A 15,888-nucleotide genomic window follows, 5' to 3' on the forward strand; every position below is an offset into this window, starting at 1 on the left:
CTCTGCCGCAGTGCAGGTACATTTTTATAGGAGCTGTTGTTTTTTGTATGCTAATAAAGTCATCTTTAATCCCAACTTTGATCATAACTTAAATCACAAAGATTTCAACTAATAGTTGCACATGTTGCTGTGGATGATGTTTGTCTTAGAATATGGACCATAAAACCCAGGATTTTTCTTTTTTCAGAAGGACAGCTTAAAGAAATGATGAATGAGAGTTTGAATTACAGAAGCTAGTGGAACAGAAGCTAGCCTGGACATGACATAAAAACTTCAGTTATTCAAAAAAAGCTAGCAAGCAGCTGTTAGCTTAGCTTAGCATTCTGCTCTTAGTCATAACCGTCCGTAAAACCACAACTTGTGATTTTTACTCTTTGGACAAAGATAGAACGAATGACATATAAAATGTTAATTAGTGAAGCTTAGAGGTTACCTTTACGGTTAGCCAGGCTAGCTATTTCTCTCTGTTTTCTTCCTTCATTCTAAACTGAACTAATTGATCACCTGGCGGTAGCGCTCATGTCTCCAGGCAGTAGTCGGTATCGACCTTGTCATCTCTCATCTTAACTTTCAGTAAGAGGCCTATTGCCAATATGTCAAACAACTCAAAGCTGCAAATACAGTTTTACTTTGCATTTAAAAAGTGAATAAGGTTTATAGGGCAATGTAATGTCAGACTGTTGTAATAACAGCTAGATTGACATATTTCAACTACAGTCTCAAGTGGACCCCCCCAATGCAAAACCGCACCCTCGCTGCCTTTACAGGGGGTGACTACAAACTAGAGGCAGTAATTAATTTCAACATGCAGTGGGGGGCCTGTGGAGCTGAATGCTTGTTGAGGGAGTTTGGGGGAGTGCGGTGCAGTGAACCATGTAGCCTACCAGCTTCATCTCTGTGGACTCGCTGTGCCTAGTTAAAGGCTTAGGCTGCCAAAATGTACGAGGGGACGGGGAAAAAAACAAACTGTTAGGGGCAGGGGGCGTGCACTGTGGTTCTCCAAGAGCCATGTTTACACTGCGCTTGATGAGGGGTGAAGTTGTTAATCTGGGAAATAAAGCATGAGGCATTCCACGCTGCCACTGGAGATGTAGGCGTTGTACAGTGTACAGTCTTTTTTTTAAATTTAAATTTTTTTTTTAACTTAAGTTTCATCTATTAAGAAAAATCGTTGAAAGGAAATTTAGTTGAGATGTGGAGTGTTGGTGAGGAAAGGATGAAGGGGGGGTGTTAAGGAATGGGGAATGAAAGCAGACTTCCCCCTGGCTGTGTTGGCGCAGCGCTGTATTTCCTGTCCAACAACAGCAGAGTGGGATGGTTGGCTGATTTGAACAATAAATATAGTGGTTTCTAACTGATGTCACATCGGCCTGTTTTTGTCACCTGAGGTGAAAGGCAGCAATCAAGCTGTTTGGGTTTGATCCCAGAGCACTAAGCTTGGTATATGTAGGGTTGGGGAGAGGGGCTTGAGGTATTCAGGTTACTGATCCAGCTGTTTGGAAAGACTTTGCAGAGATCTATGGATGTTGCTACATCATTAGGCAAAGTGAGAACCTCTGTTACACTGACCTGCTCCCAGCTTCACCCGACTGAACCCAACTCCTCCCCAAATATAGCTTGTGAAAATGTTTAGGCTGGCAGAGTGAAACAATGCTGCCAAGAACCATTTGTCATTCTTTGAGCTGCACAAGTGCAGATGATCTATCAGGCTTATGTTCAGCACAACACTACCACATGTGCTCTGTTTAATAAGGATCCGTGACTGTTTTTGACATAAAATACACAAAGACAAACTTTGAAAAGGCCCTGCTGCTTGTGCCTTAGCTTTGAGTTGAGAGAGTCAGAGTGAATTAAGAGTTGACAGTCGTGGCACACAGTCGGTATCATGTTGTTGTTCCTGTGTTCAAATAGCTTGAGGACATAGAGGAGGGGGGAGGATAGGCATCTCACCAGCCAGTCACAGCTCGGCAGTGGATGTGGCTGAATACTGCAATATGTGCATCTGCCCAAAGTTACTCATTTGTTATTAGTATGTGGGAAGAGACTGGGATGTAAATGTACAATGGCATTCAGTAATATTGTTCAAAAGCAGCATGCGTGCAAAGAAACTGCCATAAAACAAGTAACATTTTAAAAGTTTTTTGTTCATTTTTACTACTAACATCACAGAATTTTCCCTCTTTAAAAAAATAATCATCAAACATCAAATTTAGGGGAAAAACAGTACACACACTCACAAACAATCAGGAAGATTTAAGACATTAACATCATTGTTTGTCAGTGTTTGCAGGCAAGCGTACTGTACATGTCTGTGCATATGTGTGCTGGTTTCTGTCACATAGACAGAGACAGGTATTTTGTGCATCTATGGGATATTTTGCCTGTGAGTGTTTATCCAGAGTGACTGAGTGACAGCAGTTTGTTTGCACAGGGCCTCAGGAGACTGTCTTTCCTCTCCGCCATGCTGCGAGACAGAAGGAGCTCAGATTTAGTCTCACTCCACATTAATCCTCGACAGCTTGGTCTCAAACTTGACGTATGTGTTCACACCTGGGTGTATGTGTTGTATGTGTGCAAGTATGAATAGGGGTGAGTGATGATTAGCGAGTTGTTTCCACTGCTCTGTTCAGTGGATCAGCTCACACCTCTGTTCTGTTTGTTATGTTTGTCTTGTCAGGGATCCACAGAAGACCCCGAATAACTTGGGAGCTGCACGGGTCAGTTCGCTGACACTGAGACAGGTGGGTGCTTTTCTTCGCACTTTTGAAAGAATTCCTTTAATACCTGAAGTGTGGAACCAAGCAAGTGAATGGTATGCGTATAAAAACAATTCTCCCAACCCTAACTTTAAAGGAAAGTGTGGAACTGAATGCTAATTCTTTAACTATATAAATACGGGCGACTGTGCAGCCTTTGTCGTGTCCTGTTACCTTTGCAAGCTCTCCTGTGTGAGATTGACTTTGTCATGTCTCTGTAGTAACCCTCCTTGCAGTAATGGCAATGGCGTCCCGCCGTGTTGTGGCGACAGTTGAGACAGACTCCACCACTTCTCCGGCCCGACAGCTTGTACAACTCCATGTTGAAACGACAGCGGCGGGCGTGCAGGTTACAATGACAAGCTGAGTAGACAGAAAGAGGGAGAGAGATGATGAACACTCTTATAATAACTCTTACTTTGACATTTTGCAACTCGGGTACTCTTAACAGCTCATTTTAAACAATCCCATGTGGCACTGTTGTGATGTGAAAACCAGTTTTGCTGATTTTATGTTTTCCCCTCCAGTTGCGTGGTTACATAGTCCCCTGTCAGCTGAGAAACTCAAAACCCTTCTCATAAAACCAAATTCACTGTCATCAAGATGAAAAACAGCACTGCTTTTCTTAACTCCTGAAAAGTCGATATTTTTGGAAATAAGAGCTTATTATCTGACAATTATGAGCTCAACACACAATGTTTACACATGTTCCATTACGAAAGTGCGGAGCCAAATGCAGTCACTGGGGATCCTGGGAACATGCATTTACTTGAAAGACATCACAAAGTCTCAATCTTCTGGTATGAGTTTGTCGTATTCACACAACAGGTTATAGGAACAGGTGGCGTGGCTCGGCCTGCTTTGGTCTGGCTTGAGAATAATGGAGCCTCTAAAGGAAACGTCCTGGTTCAGGCTCTCTTTCGCTTGGCCACCTGCTTGTGAATTTAACCTCTGAACTGTGGCGATGTCAGGCAGGAAAACTCTCTTCCGCTCTCCCACACATCTGAGAGGCTGGTGTGTTCTGTGATTTATAGTTACTGCTATTTTCACGCTTTAATATTGACACTTAAGTTCATAATCCTCACACACTGATGCACTGATATGATTTTAGGCCTTTACCAAGCTTTCTCTTATGGAACCCAAAGCGTCAATATGAAATTAAATAAATAAATAATCATATATGTAAATAAGTAGTGTAAAATATATAAATGAATTTCTGTGTAACTGGAGGAAGTTATTAATACGTCACTCATTATTGTGAAATGTTATTTTATCATTCCCATAATACAAAATTGCATATATATATATCTAAAAGTCTGTTTGTTTTTTTATATACAAATGACACTGGTGTTGTCAGCAGTGCCCGCCCCTCATCTCACCTAAGCCAATCACATGCTCTCTGCCTCTCTTAAGATAGCTAACCCAACAAATGCTACCAAATTTAGCCAGCTAGATCCCGTAGCTAGGGCAACTACAATGTAAAAGAAATACGGAATCAATCAACTAGAAGCTGCTGATGTAATTAAACTCTTCTCAGAGTTGTATGTCTTCCTCTGAGGATTCATCTTCATATCTTTCAATCAAAATGTGTCCAAGTAACTCTGAATTAACCAGCTAGCTGATGTCTGTAACACTGTGACACAAACACAGTGTGTATTGTGTTTATTTACATCAGTGACATGAAATCAAACTATCACAGAGATATTTTTTTTTTAAAAAGCCAAACTTTTGAAAAGGGGAATATTGAAATCAATATCTCTATAATTAAATGAAAATGAACTCCTATAACTCTACTATAATTGTTGATAATAAGTTGTGATTATTTATTTTATAAGTACTTAAATGTACTTATTTCATATTGACTCCTTTGGGACTCTAAGTGAAGTTTTACTCCTTACAAGTAAAGTTTTGTCTTGTTGGTCACTATTTTTCATTATTAATTATTACAAATTATCATTCTTTTATATATTTTACACAATTTATTAACAGTTTATTAATGTGATTATTTATCTTATAATTACTTATTAAATGATTTAATATTGACATCTTTGAGTTTTACTCCTTGCAAGTAAAGTTTTGTCTTGTAGGTCACTTTTTTCCATTATTAGGCTGAGTCATGCACGTTCTACTCATATGGGCAGCCCTCACAGTTGCTCACATTTCGGTAATCTCCCCATCAATGCGCCGTCTTAATGTTATTACTGGGAGATGTAGGCGATAAGACTGTCACATATGCTCCTCGATCACCAGTGGTCTGAATCACGTACGAACTGACTCACACCTGCCATGAGCGACCGAAGATGGCAGGTGGTTGGGATTCAGAAACACCCTTCTGAATGGGGGGCCCAGACATGCACACACACACACGCACACACGCACGCACACACACACACACACACACACACAGAGGTGTTTGGCAGCTTTCACAGGCTTATCTCCCACACTTCCCTCCCCAGGGCTGATCGAACACACTGCACACTACACTAAGCTTTGAACAACTCACACACACACACACCCACACCCACACACACACACACACACGCACACACACACACACACACACACACTCCCTCCTCCCTTTCCCTCTTGCTCTTTGCTGCCTTCTTATCCCAGATGTTATCTCCACTTAAGGGAAGTGTGAGGAAAAATGCAAGGGGGCTATTTCATGAATAGGAATTGGAATGCTCTTAGGTCTTCGGCGCTGAAGGAAGACGATGCTGGTACTGTACTTTAATCTTCCCAAATATCCAGAAACAGATGTGTTTATTGTAACACTGCAGCTCTCACTTCAAAGAACACAATAACTTTTTAAATGACAGCCCGAGATTTTAAAAAAAGGAAAAGAAAAGTGGGCTATACATCATAATTTCTATCTTTTTCTCATGTTTCAATCCAGCGCAGACAAACAAGTGATGAAGAATTTCAATCTGAATCTGTCTCTTTGCAGACTGGTCTGTCTCACAGGTAAAAATATACTGCCTTCTATGTGTGTGACAGTGTCATGAGATTAATAAACGCTATCTCCAAAGCTGTCCCCAGGCCCTTCTAATGAGCACTGTGCTATCTCATTCACACATCCCCGCTCTGCTCACACAGCCACCGCTTAAGTTGTCCAGCAGTGACAATAGCTTGAGCGCTGATAAGCCGTGTTTAGAGGAGCAGACTCCTAATGCCAGCTCACAGCATCCGTCAGACAAATAACTAAATATATGAAACATTTAAGTCAGGGCAGGTAACATTCTCTGGTTTTGTTTTTCAATAATTTAAAATCACTGAATGATGAGCCAGAATTTCCAGAATGTGAACATCTGTTCAACAACAAGCTCTTTATTTCAGGTCTTCCTAAGATGGTATTACAAAATACAACAAATAATATGTGACATTTTCATGTTTCTCTCACAAAAACAATTCAGTCAATGTGTAGCTCATGAAATCTTTTTTACCATTTCTATGTATGTTTCTTACACTCTGTGCCAGTAGGTAAATCTATCTGGATCACAGGAAATAATGGGTTTTTGGCAGCAGCCATCTGTTTGGAATAAATAGTAGTGGTGAAGAGACAAAGAAAAACAGAAGCTATAACAATAGGAAATCCAAGGAAAGTCATTGTTACACCACATAAATAGCAGACAAATAACAATGAGTGCAAATATACAAATGTTACTAATTACAATTTCACAATTGCTTATATGTCAGTATATTGGTGGAAAAACCACATTGAAATTCCAAATATGAAGTGAGTTTACAATGGGATGATTACTGCAAACTAGCTGCTTAGTCTGATTTTGCAGTGGATATCCAGAGTAGCAAGGTGTCTTTTCTGGGTCTGCTTTCATTTGGTTTCGAGGGCCTACTTAGAGCTATGCTATTCCAATCTATTTATGTTCAAGTGCCATCTATCAGGCTTAGCGAAGGAGGCGCTCGTGGTGGGTGTGCATATTGGATGGAAATTACGCATCCCACAGCTCGGTGGAGGCGGTTTTTCGCTCCGTCTACAGAGGAGAGCACACTTCAGAAACAATCACATCTCTACATGATGATCACTGATGAAATTTAGTCATGGGTGGTTTGAAGAACGCGGCACTGCAGCGGTAGAAATTCGCCAACCCTGTCAACAGGTGTCAGATTTTTAACCATACGATGTGTGTGCAGGGTTTGTGTGTGATATGCATTGAGAAGAATGCCCTGCTTCCTCAGAGACGGGGAAGGATTGAATTCCAGTACAACTGTTGTTTATGCAGGACCAATTACTCTCTCATTGTGTGTAATCCTGTACAGTCACTCATATCATGAGTGGATGACGTGTGCCACATCAAACAAGGTTCACTTCTCATCGCAGGCTGTGATCATGGGTAAAGACAACACTTAACAGATTACAGCACCATGTTTTTATGTCAGCAGTTGGTTTAGTGGTTGGATATTTCAGAGGCGCATACATGCGCTAACTGCATCTATGAGTTAGTATCGCGCGGTCCTTCGGAGGGGATGTAGATTTTCCACTACGCATCTTGACTGAGCTCTCATACACATATACTGCTGATGTTGTACCAAATATACCTGATTCTGAGGTGTCACTTCACAGCATGTAGAGATTATACAATGCTTGCATAACACCTGTCTAGTATATGTGGGTGATGTTTCAGAAGTGTCATTAATATCCATGTCCTTTTTTAAAAAACAGGTAATGGTTTAGATTACAGTGTTGGTAATCTGTCAGTATGGGGTATGATTGAAATACTAACAGGAAATTACTAAACTAAGGATTTTTTTATTTTATGGCACTCACACTATTTTAAGGAAGCTTTCTCACACATTTTGAATGCTTTGTCGTTGTAGTAGTCTACATTTTTTATCTCAACCAGTAGTGATATGACAGGGCATAAAGCCTGTTCGAGGTTGTTTTCTAACATCCTAAAAGTACATTAAGGTTCCCCAGTATTATAACATCATTTAAAACATACACAGAACTATTTTATAGAAGTAAGTATTAAGAAGTATTTTATAAGCATAACATGATTTTTAAAATACATTATATGACAATTAATTTCATTGCAATATCAACACACTTCTCCTTAATATACTAAATAATTGCACTGTAATTTGCAGGCTAAAATCTAAACTGTTGCCAAAAAGCTGAACATTAATGGAGATTTAATTGATGAAGTCATGGCTAACTTGAAACTGAGATGCTGTATCCATGACTAAGTGATGCATTATTCCCTGGAAGTAGTTACTTTCTAGGATTATAAAACCATCACTGAGAGTCACCGATCACATCATACTACATAAAACACATGGCACACTATAGTTGTAATAGTTGAAAGGGTGGAAATAAATCATAAATAATGTCCGCTGTGAAGGTTTAGTATTTCTCAGTCATAAACTCTAAAAGGGTGCAGTAAGACTAATCTTTACTGGAGCCAATACTCTAACAAACAAGCTTTTCTGTCACACACATTGGTGGAATTTCTCTGAAGAAGCACGTTTGACTCGGTATTGCACAAACATAAAGAGCAAGTGCCATGATCCGTCACCCTCAGCTGCTTCCAGGCTGCTTCCACCCGACGCACGTTTCCCACAATAAATATTTCAATCACACATCACTGCAGCAGCTGTGATTTGGATGAGGGCGAGGACAACAACAAAGGAGCAACAAGCTTCCCCAGATGATGTATACTTTTACAAGTTTCCGGACTGCTTTTGATGATTTCAATTGAGGCAAAAATGTAAACAGTGAAAGAAAAACCATTGGAGCTGTTACAAGGAGATTTCTATCTTCTAACAGAACAGGTTTACACAATGACCCTTGAGAACTGCTTCATCAATTGCAAACCCCGTCACCTCGGTGACACATGAGCAAATAAAGCATCGAAACAGTGTGCCAATATGAGAAAGATTTTAAGACCATCTTTGATCAAGTCAAAGAGGAGATGGCATGGCTGTGACAAACAAGTGAGAGGGAACATGAGGAGTTAGTATATGTGACGTGGCCCTAATGAAACACACATTAAATGCAGGAGGATGTTTGAAAAAGGAGATTACTGGGTTCACTTTGGTGCACCTGCCCCTTTGCTGAACAGGACCGATGCCAGAGCTTTGTGGACGAGACCTTTTTATCACGCCATCCCATTCAGTTTACTTCAGATTGCTCCTGTTGTCCCTCTAGGACAGGAACACACAACCATGTGCTGCAGAGCGCCAAGCTTATGCTGATTTCCATTCCGACCAACGACAACATCAAATACTGGTTCATCTGTTCTGGTTGAAGGTAATCATGAAAAGATGCTTTAGTCTTTGGTAGGAATGAAGAGTTGCAAAATCATAGCCCTCAATCATGGCTTGACATCGTTGCCTATACATATTTTAGTTAAAACTAGCCATTAGTGCTAAGAGTTTATAGTTATTGCCGAGGACAAAACCAGAGGAAAGATACAGTAAAGTCAATGTGGCAAGTGAATAACAATTGAAAGTTAAAGCCAAGATGTCTTCCAGTCTTATGATGCAGTTCCTTTAATGGCCACTAGATGGTGGCTTCAAGAAAATCTCAGACTGGATTGAAGTGACTATACAGTAGCTTGCAACACCTCTATCTGCATAAATAGTTCATGAAGATAGTAGAAGAACGTTTCCCTGAGATGCTAACATGCACTCTGTCCTGTCATATATTTGGCAATAAAAAAAATCTGACTATTAGCATTTTTCAGGAATTAGCATTCCTATCCATCACATTCTGTCCTGGTGGTAATTTTTGGCTGCACGACTGATGATTCAGTCAAAATATCAATGACTTTTCAACCCTTTTTCACTTGTTGGGAATTTATTTCCTTCGAGGCACAGAAGTATTTTACAGGAGCCTTCAGAAAGTATAAACACACAAGGCTACAAACACTCAACAGTGCAACATTCTCTGTAGGAGCAAGTGTAACAATTTTCTCCAGCCATAAAGAATATCTAATGTAGTGAATATGTAAAATGTATAGTCCTTAAATAAAATACCACCAAAACCTTTTCAACGGCAATTTCAAGAAAGAATATCTGATATTCAGGCCACTAAGATACAAAGTCAATAACAAATTTGCATGTCAAGAGATTATTTGGAAACAAGTGACCAGATGTAGCAAGCAATAATGCAAAAGCTTCAAAGCATCCTTTCAGAAATCTTTAAGTGACATCAGATTGATTTTTCTACTGTCTGAGGCAGCACAGAAAAACTGACAAGAACCATTATTACTGTCCTCTTCAGAAGTGGCATCGGGGGCAGAGGCTAACAGAGCAGTTTAGTTGCATCTGCCTGTTTGTATAAGGACAGATGCTATCAATCTAATGATGCCATCATGGCCAATCTGGCAGCAACACCTCAGTTCCCTATGGGGAGTTGTGTCCGTTCTGGTACCATAACAGCCAACAGGGAAACATAATGACCCATCACTCAGCTCACCTTTCACCTCAGAGGAGCTGCCAAACCACACAAGAGTGCACTTTGTGCCCCGAGACCAGATAAGAAATGAAAAGGTATAAGCTGAGCTAATGATGAAGGTGATGAAAGGCTACCTGAAGCCATCTCAATCTCACCCAAGCCTGAGCACGTTCCTACATCTGTGTAAAAATCTGTTTGTCTGGTTTTAGCTCTAGTGTAGGTATAAAATCATCCTTCCATCTGCCATCTGTAAGATACCAGAAGTCAGGCTGAATAGAAACATGAAAAATGTTTTTAGAAGATTATATCAAATGAAATAGTGTTCTTATTTCACAAATCTGCTAAGAGCCAGGTAAATATCAAGGTAAATTTGTTAATTGAGGGTATGATTATTAATTCAAGGGAAAAGTTACTGATTTGTGTGTAGAAGTGATCAAAAATAGTACCTGAAAACTTTTTCTTAATCCCTGCCACAACAAGTTTTTGGCAGCTCCAATACAAAATGAAACATAAATTAATAGTGAAGTATATGAAGTTTAAATTATTCCACCACATATTATTTAGTCTGTTGTAAGAAGGATATCAGGGGGCAAAGTGTTTAGCTCCTTAACTGGACAATCTGAGCTCAAGCTCTCATCTTGGGTCACATCACTCTTGTGTCCTTGAGGAAGACAATAAATACCTATCAGCTTGCTTAGAGCTTGGTTAGTCTGACCTCTAACCTCTAATGGAATTCCCCTGCAGGTATAAAGAATAATCTAAACTTTAGTTTGGATTCCACTGCCATTGCAAACTGAAGCTCATATTTATGTTATTTTATTTCTCTGATCTCTAAAAGCCACCAACCCCCCTGGTCCAGTAGCACAAAACCAAATAACTCTTGATTAATAGTTGCATATATGAGTGTGTGTTTATGTGTGCCTTCCATGAGACTCTCTCTGCAGACTTTCTCTCTCACTGTGGGAATAAGTTGCTCCACTAACTTGCACGGATTGTCTTGCCAGGCAGCATGCGCTGATGTCATGGGAGGCGTTCCCTTTCTTTACGAGCGCAGCCCTGTGATCTCTGGTGGAGATCAATTAGCTGAGCAATCAGCCCGCCCCGTGCTTTTGTGTGAGTAACTGCTCGTAAACCGTTCGGTTGCCTGGCGAACGGGGAATGCACTGCCTCAACATAAACAGCCACCCAAGTCAGCCTGGCCAAAGTAGCACTCCGAGCTCGTTCACAGTGCAGTATATGTCATTAGGTAATGCGATGTGACATCAACTCACGCAATGCACCATTAGAAAATGAAATTTAAGATTAGCTGGTAATAGCTGTGTGTGGGCCACGGTAATGACCTGTTAGTGATGACTCCAGCAAGAACAGTAGGCTTTACTGATAAAGTTGATCTGCATACTAACTGTATAGGCTCAGTGCTACACACAACAACATTTATCTGAGTTAAATTGTATTGCATAAGTATTACATACCTTCATAATGTACTGCATGTGCAACAAGTACAGTCAAAACATGTCACACACTCTACACAGCATGTGAGCCTACCATGAATCCTTTTACAAACAAGACAAAAGACCTGCCATTTTGTAGCAGCAACATTGTGTAATTGTGCAATCAGTAATGACCAGAGTTATTCACTCCTCTTTCTAAACAGTCGCTCCGAGGTGGTGCCAACGAAAACACACCCTCTCTTATGAATAATAATGCATAATGGCCAGCATATCTCAGCCCATTTATCCTCTTGTTGCAGGGTTGGGAGCGGTCCAGGAGAGGCGGGAGTGGGCGTACTGCTGGTTCAGTTTGCTGGAACGTATGCCGTGTAATTGCATCAATCCAGTTGAAAAAACTCGCCTGGGACCTTTGTTGCATGTCACCCGTTTTCTATCAGCCATTTGTCTTGTTTTTCTATACTGTAAACTTGGTAATAAAGCAACAATACCATGAGAAAATGAGAAAGAATGGCACAAAGAAGAGAGGAAAAGGGCGTGTAATGGGGAGCATGTACTTTCATGTTGTTATTAGTTATTTTTTACTTAGCTTTTCCTCAGAAGTCCACGCCTGTTCTCAAGGTCTCTCTCACACCTGATCCTCCCTGCATCCGAGGTCATGTGTTTATATGTAACAAGTTAATTTATCAAATGTGAGGTTTGCTTCCTGAGTGACCACTGGAGGAAACAAGACTGGACTTAAAATGAAAAATTAAAGCATAAAGCTGATGGATTGGTGGAGGAACATCCTGCTGTCACTGGTTGGCAGGAGCATGGGGCGTTAACTGGGGAATACTTCCTCTTTACTCCGTGTGTGTGTGTGTGTGTGTGTGTGTGTGTGTGTGTGTGTGTGTGTGTGTGTGTGTGTGTGTGTGTGTGTGTGTGAACAGACGTGCAACTGCGTCATGCCTGCTGTGACTGTTGTTAAAATATCCTCTTGAGTAATAAGTTCATAATAGCTTATTAATTTCTGATATATCTGTGTATTTTTGTATGATGCTTTGTATATTTTCATGAATGAACCGGAGTGCTCCATCAGTGCAGGTGTGGAAACAGGATGATAGGAGTGCTGCTCCTTTCCTTCCTCCAAGTTTATTTCCTCAATGTAATGGGAAAGGTGATGAAAAGGTCCACGGTCATTAGGCTTGATAAGCAGATTCTGTTCTCTCTATTCTATTTCTAAAGGAAGTTCTTACTGTATGTGTATAGGCGGATTGCATGGATACTAATTTGTTTTTTTAAAGCAGGTTGGCTTTTCTTTTTTCAGTCAAATCCTCACAGCCCTGTCATATGACCTCATGTGCCCCTTTATCACCACCTGTCATTGTTCCAAATATGTTCATCTGGACAAATTTTGTTTCATACCACTAGTGGCAGAAGCTAACCGCTCCAACCATCCATTACTTTTAGCTCTAGAGTTGCAAAGTGGGCGGTGCTATTTCAGGCAGCCCCAGTTCAGAAAGTAAAAGTTGCGTTATGTGATATGACTCACAGTTGGAGGACTTCTAAGGCTTGAGCCTGCATGAAACTCTCCCAACTGAATCATCCAAAGAAAACATGAACAACCGCATTAGAAAATACCTGGTTCTTTGATAAAATGTTAAACATAAAGCTTGTATGCGTAAATTCTTTGAGGGGGAGGTAAACTAGGTGCATTTTGGTAAGGAACATCCAATCACCAAGCTTAAAATTCAGTTTTAGGTGCCCCACTTATGGCAGGCAGAAGCAAAAGCATTGAGAAAACTTGCAATAAAATCTTCAGCAGTCAGTTTTTTGTTCATTCATTTAACAATGAAACATTTTGAATTTGCTACTCTGATTCACCACTCTGACTTCCTCTCCATAGTAAAGGCGGCTATTATAGGCGGGTATTATAGTATTCAGACCCATGTCCCGTGTTTCTATGTTGAGTAAAATTTGTATATCATTGAAAAACCTGAAATGGGAATATATAATGAGAAAGCACCTTCTGAAACAGTGGCTCTATTTCACCATTTATTCAACAGCTATCTATTTTAACTCTTTATCCGTATCTTTAAGCTAGCATTTCAACCATTTTCCATTACTTTTAACTATTTCAACTGCTGGTGAGTTACCAATACTTTTAGCTAATAAGAACCATACATTTTAGCTAACTATTTAAGATCTTAATTCATTACTTCGAGCTATCTATTTCACCATTTATCCATTACTTTTAGCCAACTTTTCTGCTCGCTTGCTAGTAGCACTAGCTAGTAATGCTAGTTTTCAGTTTAAAGTCTATATGCACAATGATATTAGCATGTTAAATGTCATTTTATTAGCTACCCATTTCTTTACATACATTTTAATTTACTCCACCTAGATTCCTATGCATTCATGACATCGAACATAACAAACATTTATTCTGTTGAAATCACTGCTAAGATCTTCATAATTGTCTATCACTTTAACATTTAGAGGACAGGCTGGACATTAACAAGAGTTTGTGCTGTTAAAATGGCAGGAGCTCTTAATGCAAGTTTACTTAGCATGAAAAACAAGGTTAGTAGGTGGATAGAACAACACAAAATGTGTGGGTAGTTCTGTCTTTGGTGGCACTGTATAATTTCAGTTGCAGCCTTTGAAACAAATCATCTAAATTACTCTAAATGTCTTACTTGTTGTATCTTATGAGTACATTCAGACAATTTTGGTTTGAGTGTTGATACACTTGAGAGACATTTGAAAATAACCCACTTATCCTTACTGTAATTACCTTGAGGCTGACCTGAATGGTTAACAGTAAACCTGACATAGCATGAAAGCAGTATGATTGAGCTTGTGGTCAGAAGGGGCGCTCTCCAGACTAAACCTGTACTACACATCTAAACAGGGCCAGGTTGCTGTGGGACTTTGCTGGCCGATGTTAGGCTGAGGTCCAAATCTTCCCCACAGAGCAGGAAGGTTATTTTAACACTCCGGCACGCGCATTCGCTGCTGTGTTCGCCCATGCAGTGGGACTAAGGGAAAGAGGCAGGAAGCCACTAGGCTGTAAATCATGAAGCTGAGGTGACAATCCATCGTTCTTGCGGCATGTTTATTGTGCTTTTCTCCTGTTTTCTCCAAGGACCTATTTATAACAAGCCACATCCCCATGTCAAAAATATCTCTCCTCTGTGAAACTGCATCAACATTAACCCTATATCTAAACAAGAATGAGTTTTTTCTCCCCGATTTATATTCACTAAGGTGTAAATGGAAAGAGGGCAGGCAAAACAAAGGACAGGCAGCTCTTGCAAAATTCAATTATAGTGACTAACATTACATACAGTTAGATGTGAGACTCCTTGCATTAATATGGGGTGTGCTCTCTACACAAATCAAAGCAGGTGTTAAGCTCATAATGTGACTTAACAGAGAAAGTCTGAGGAACACCTCAGGAAAAAACGGCACATGATGGTCATATTTTCTCCAGATAGGTAGGAAAAAGTTAGGGAATTAATAGTTAATGATTGTTTTTATGGAAACACTGAGAGGACATTGCAAAAGGTTTTTATACCACCGCGCTCATTTTTATCCCAAAGTTTGTGCTGGTTGCTAGGTGGCTTCCAGGACATGGTATTGAGCTGAAGAGGAAAAGGCTTGGTTCTTCCTGAAGCACACAAACCGCTGGCAATCTTAGGAGGAACCCAGTGAACCTTCAACTATATGATTAAAGAGTAAAACAAATGCTCTGCAGAGCCTCAGATTAATAAACACATCCAGTATGAGTGGCCTCTGCTGTCAATCAAACCGTCAAATTCATCTCACTTTCATTTATAGGGTCACCTCACTAATTCACATCATGCTCAGGTTACTCATCCTGGGGAGTACTACTCAGCTGGTGAAAACAGTTGTATGATGTCATCTGCGTCTCCGAAGGGAGCTTTCCAAAGTTTAAAAAGAGAGGGGATTTCAGTTTAGGCTTACTTAAACTTTAAAGACTTAAAATTCAGTCCGGGGCAAGAATTTGAAAGACGTGGCAGTTAATCACGGTAATCACAAATGACACTATGCAGTTGCATTGTTGGAATTGTATGTTCCAAAGTTGCACCATGAAAGTCAGGATGTCATGGCCTTTGCTGTATCTTTTCAACTATTCTTTTAATCAATCTGTCACATTTCCCCCAACATTATGAAAGTGTACTGGTAAATCACTTTAATAGTAATGGAAAATACGATTTTAATGTCCTTATTTAGCCAAATTATTTGCATTCACATCTGTATC

At 40.1% G+C, this 15,888-nt stretch overlaps 1 protein-coding gene across 1 annotated transcript in view; it reads right to left on the reverse strand.

Moving 5' to 3' along the window:
* ntn1b (netrin 1b) overlaps positions 1-15,888 on the reverse strand; it is a 40,202-nt gene that overhangs the window by 13,004 nt on the left and 11,310 nt on the right. Inside the window, exon 2 of the mRNA XM_062439137.1 lies at positions 2,931-3,119. Within this exon, the coding sequence (XP_062295121.1) occupies positions 2,931-3,119 (189 nt within the window). The remainder of the gene's footprint in view (positions 1-2,930; positions 3,120-15,888) is intronic.

The sequence above is a fragment of the Scomber scombrus genome, chromosome 18 (genome assembly GCF_963691925.1).
Source record: "Scomber scombrus chromosome 18, fScoSco1.1, whole genome shotgun sequence".
NCBI lineage: Eukaryota > Metazoa > Chordata > Actinopteri > Scombriformes > Scombridae > Scomber > Scomber scombrus.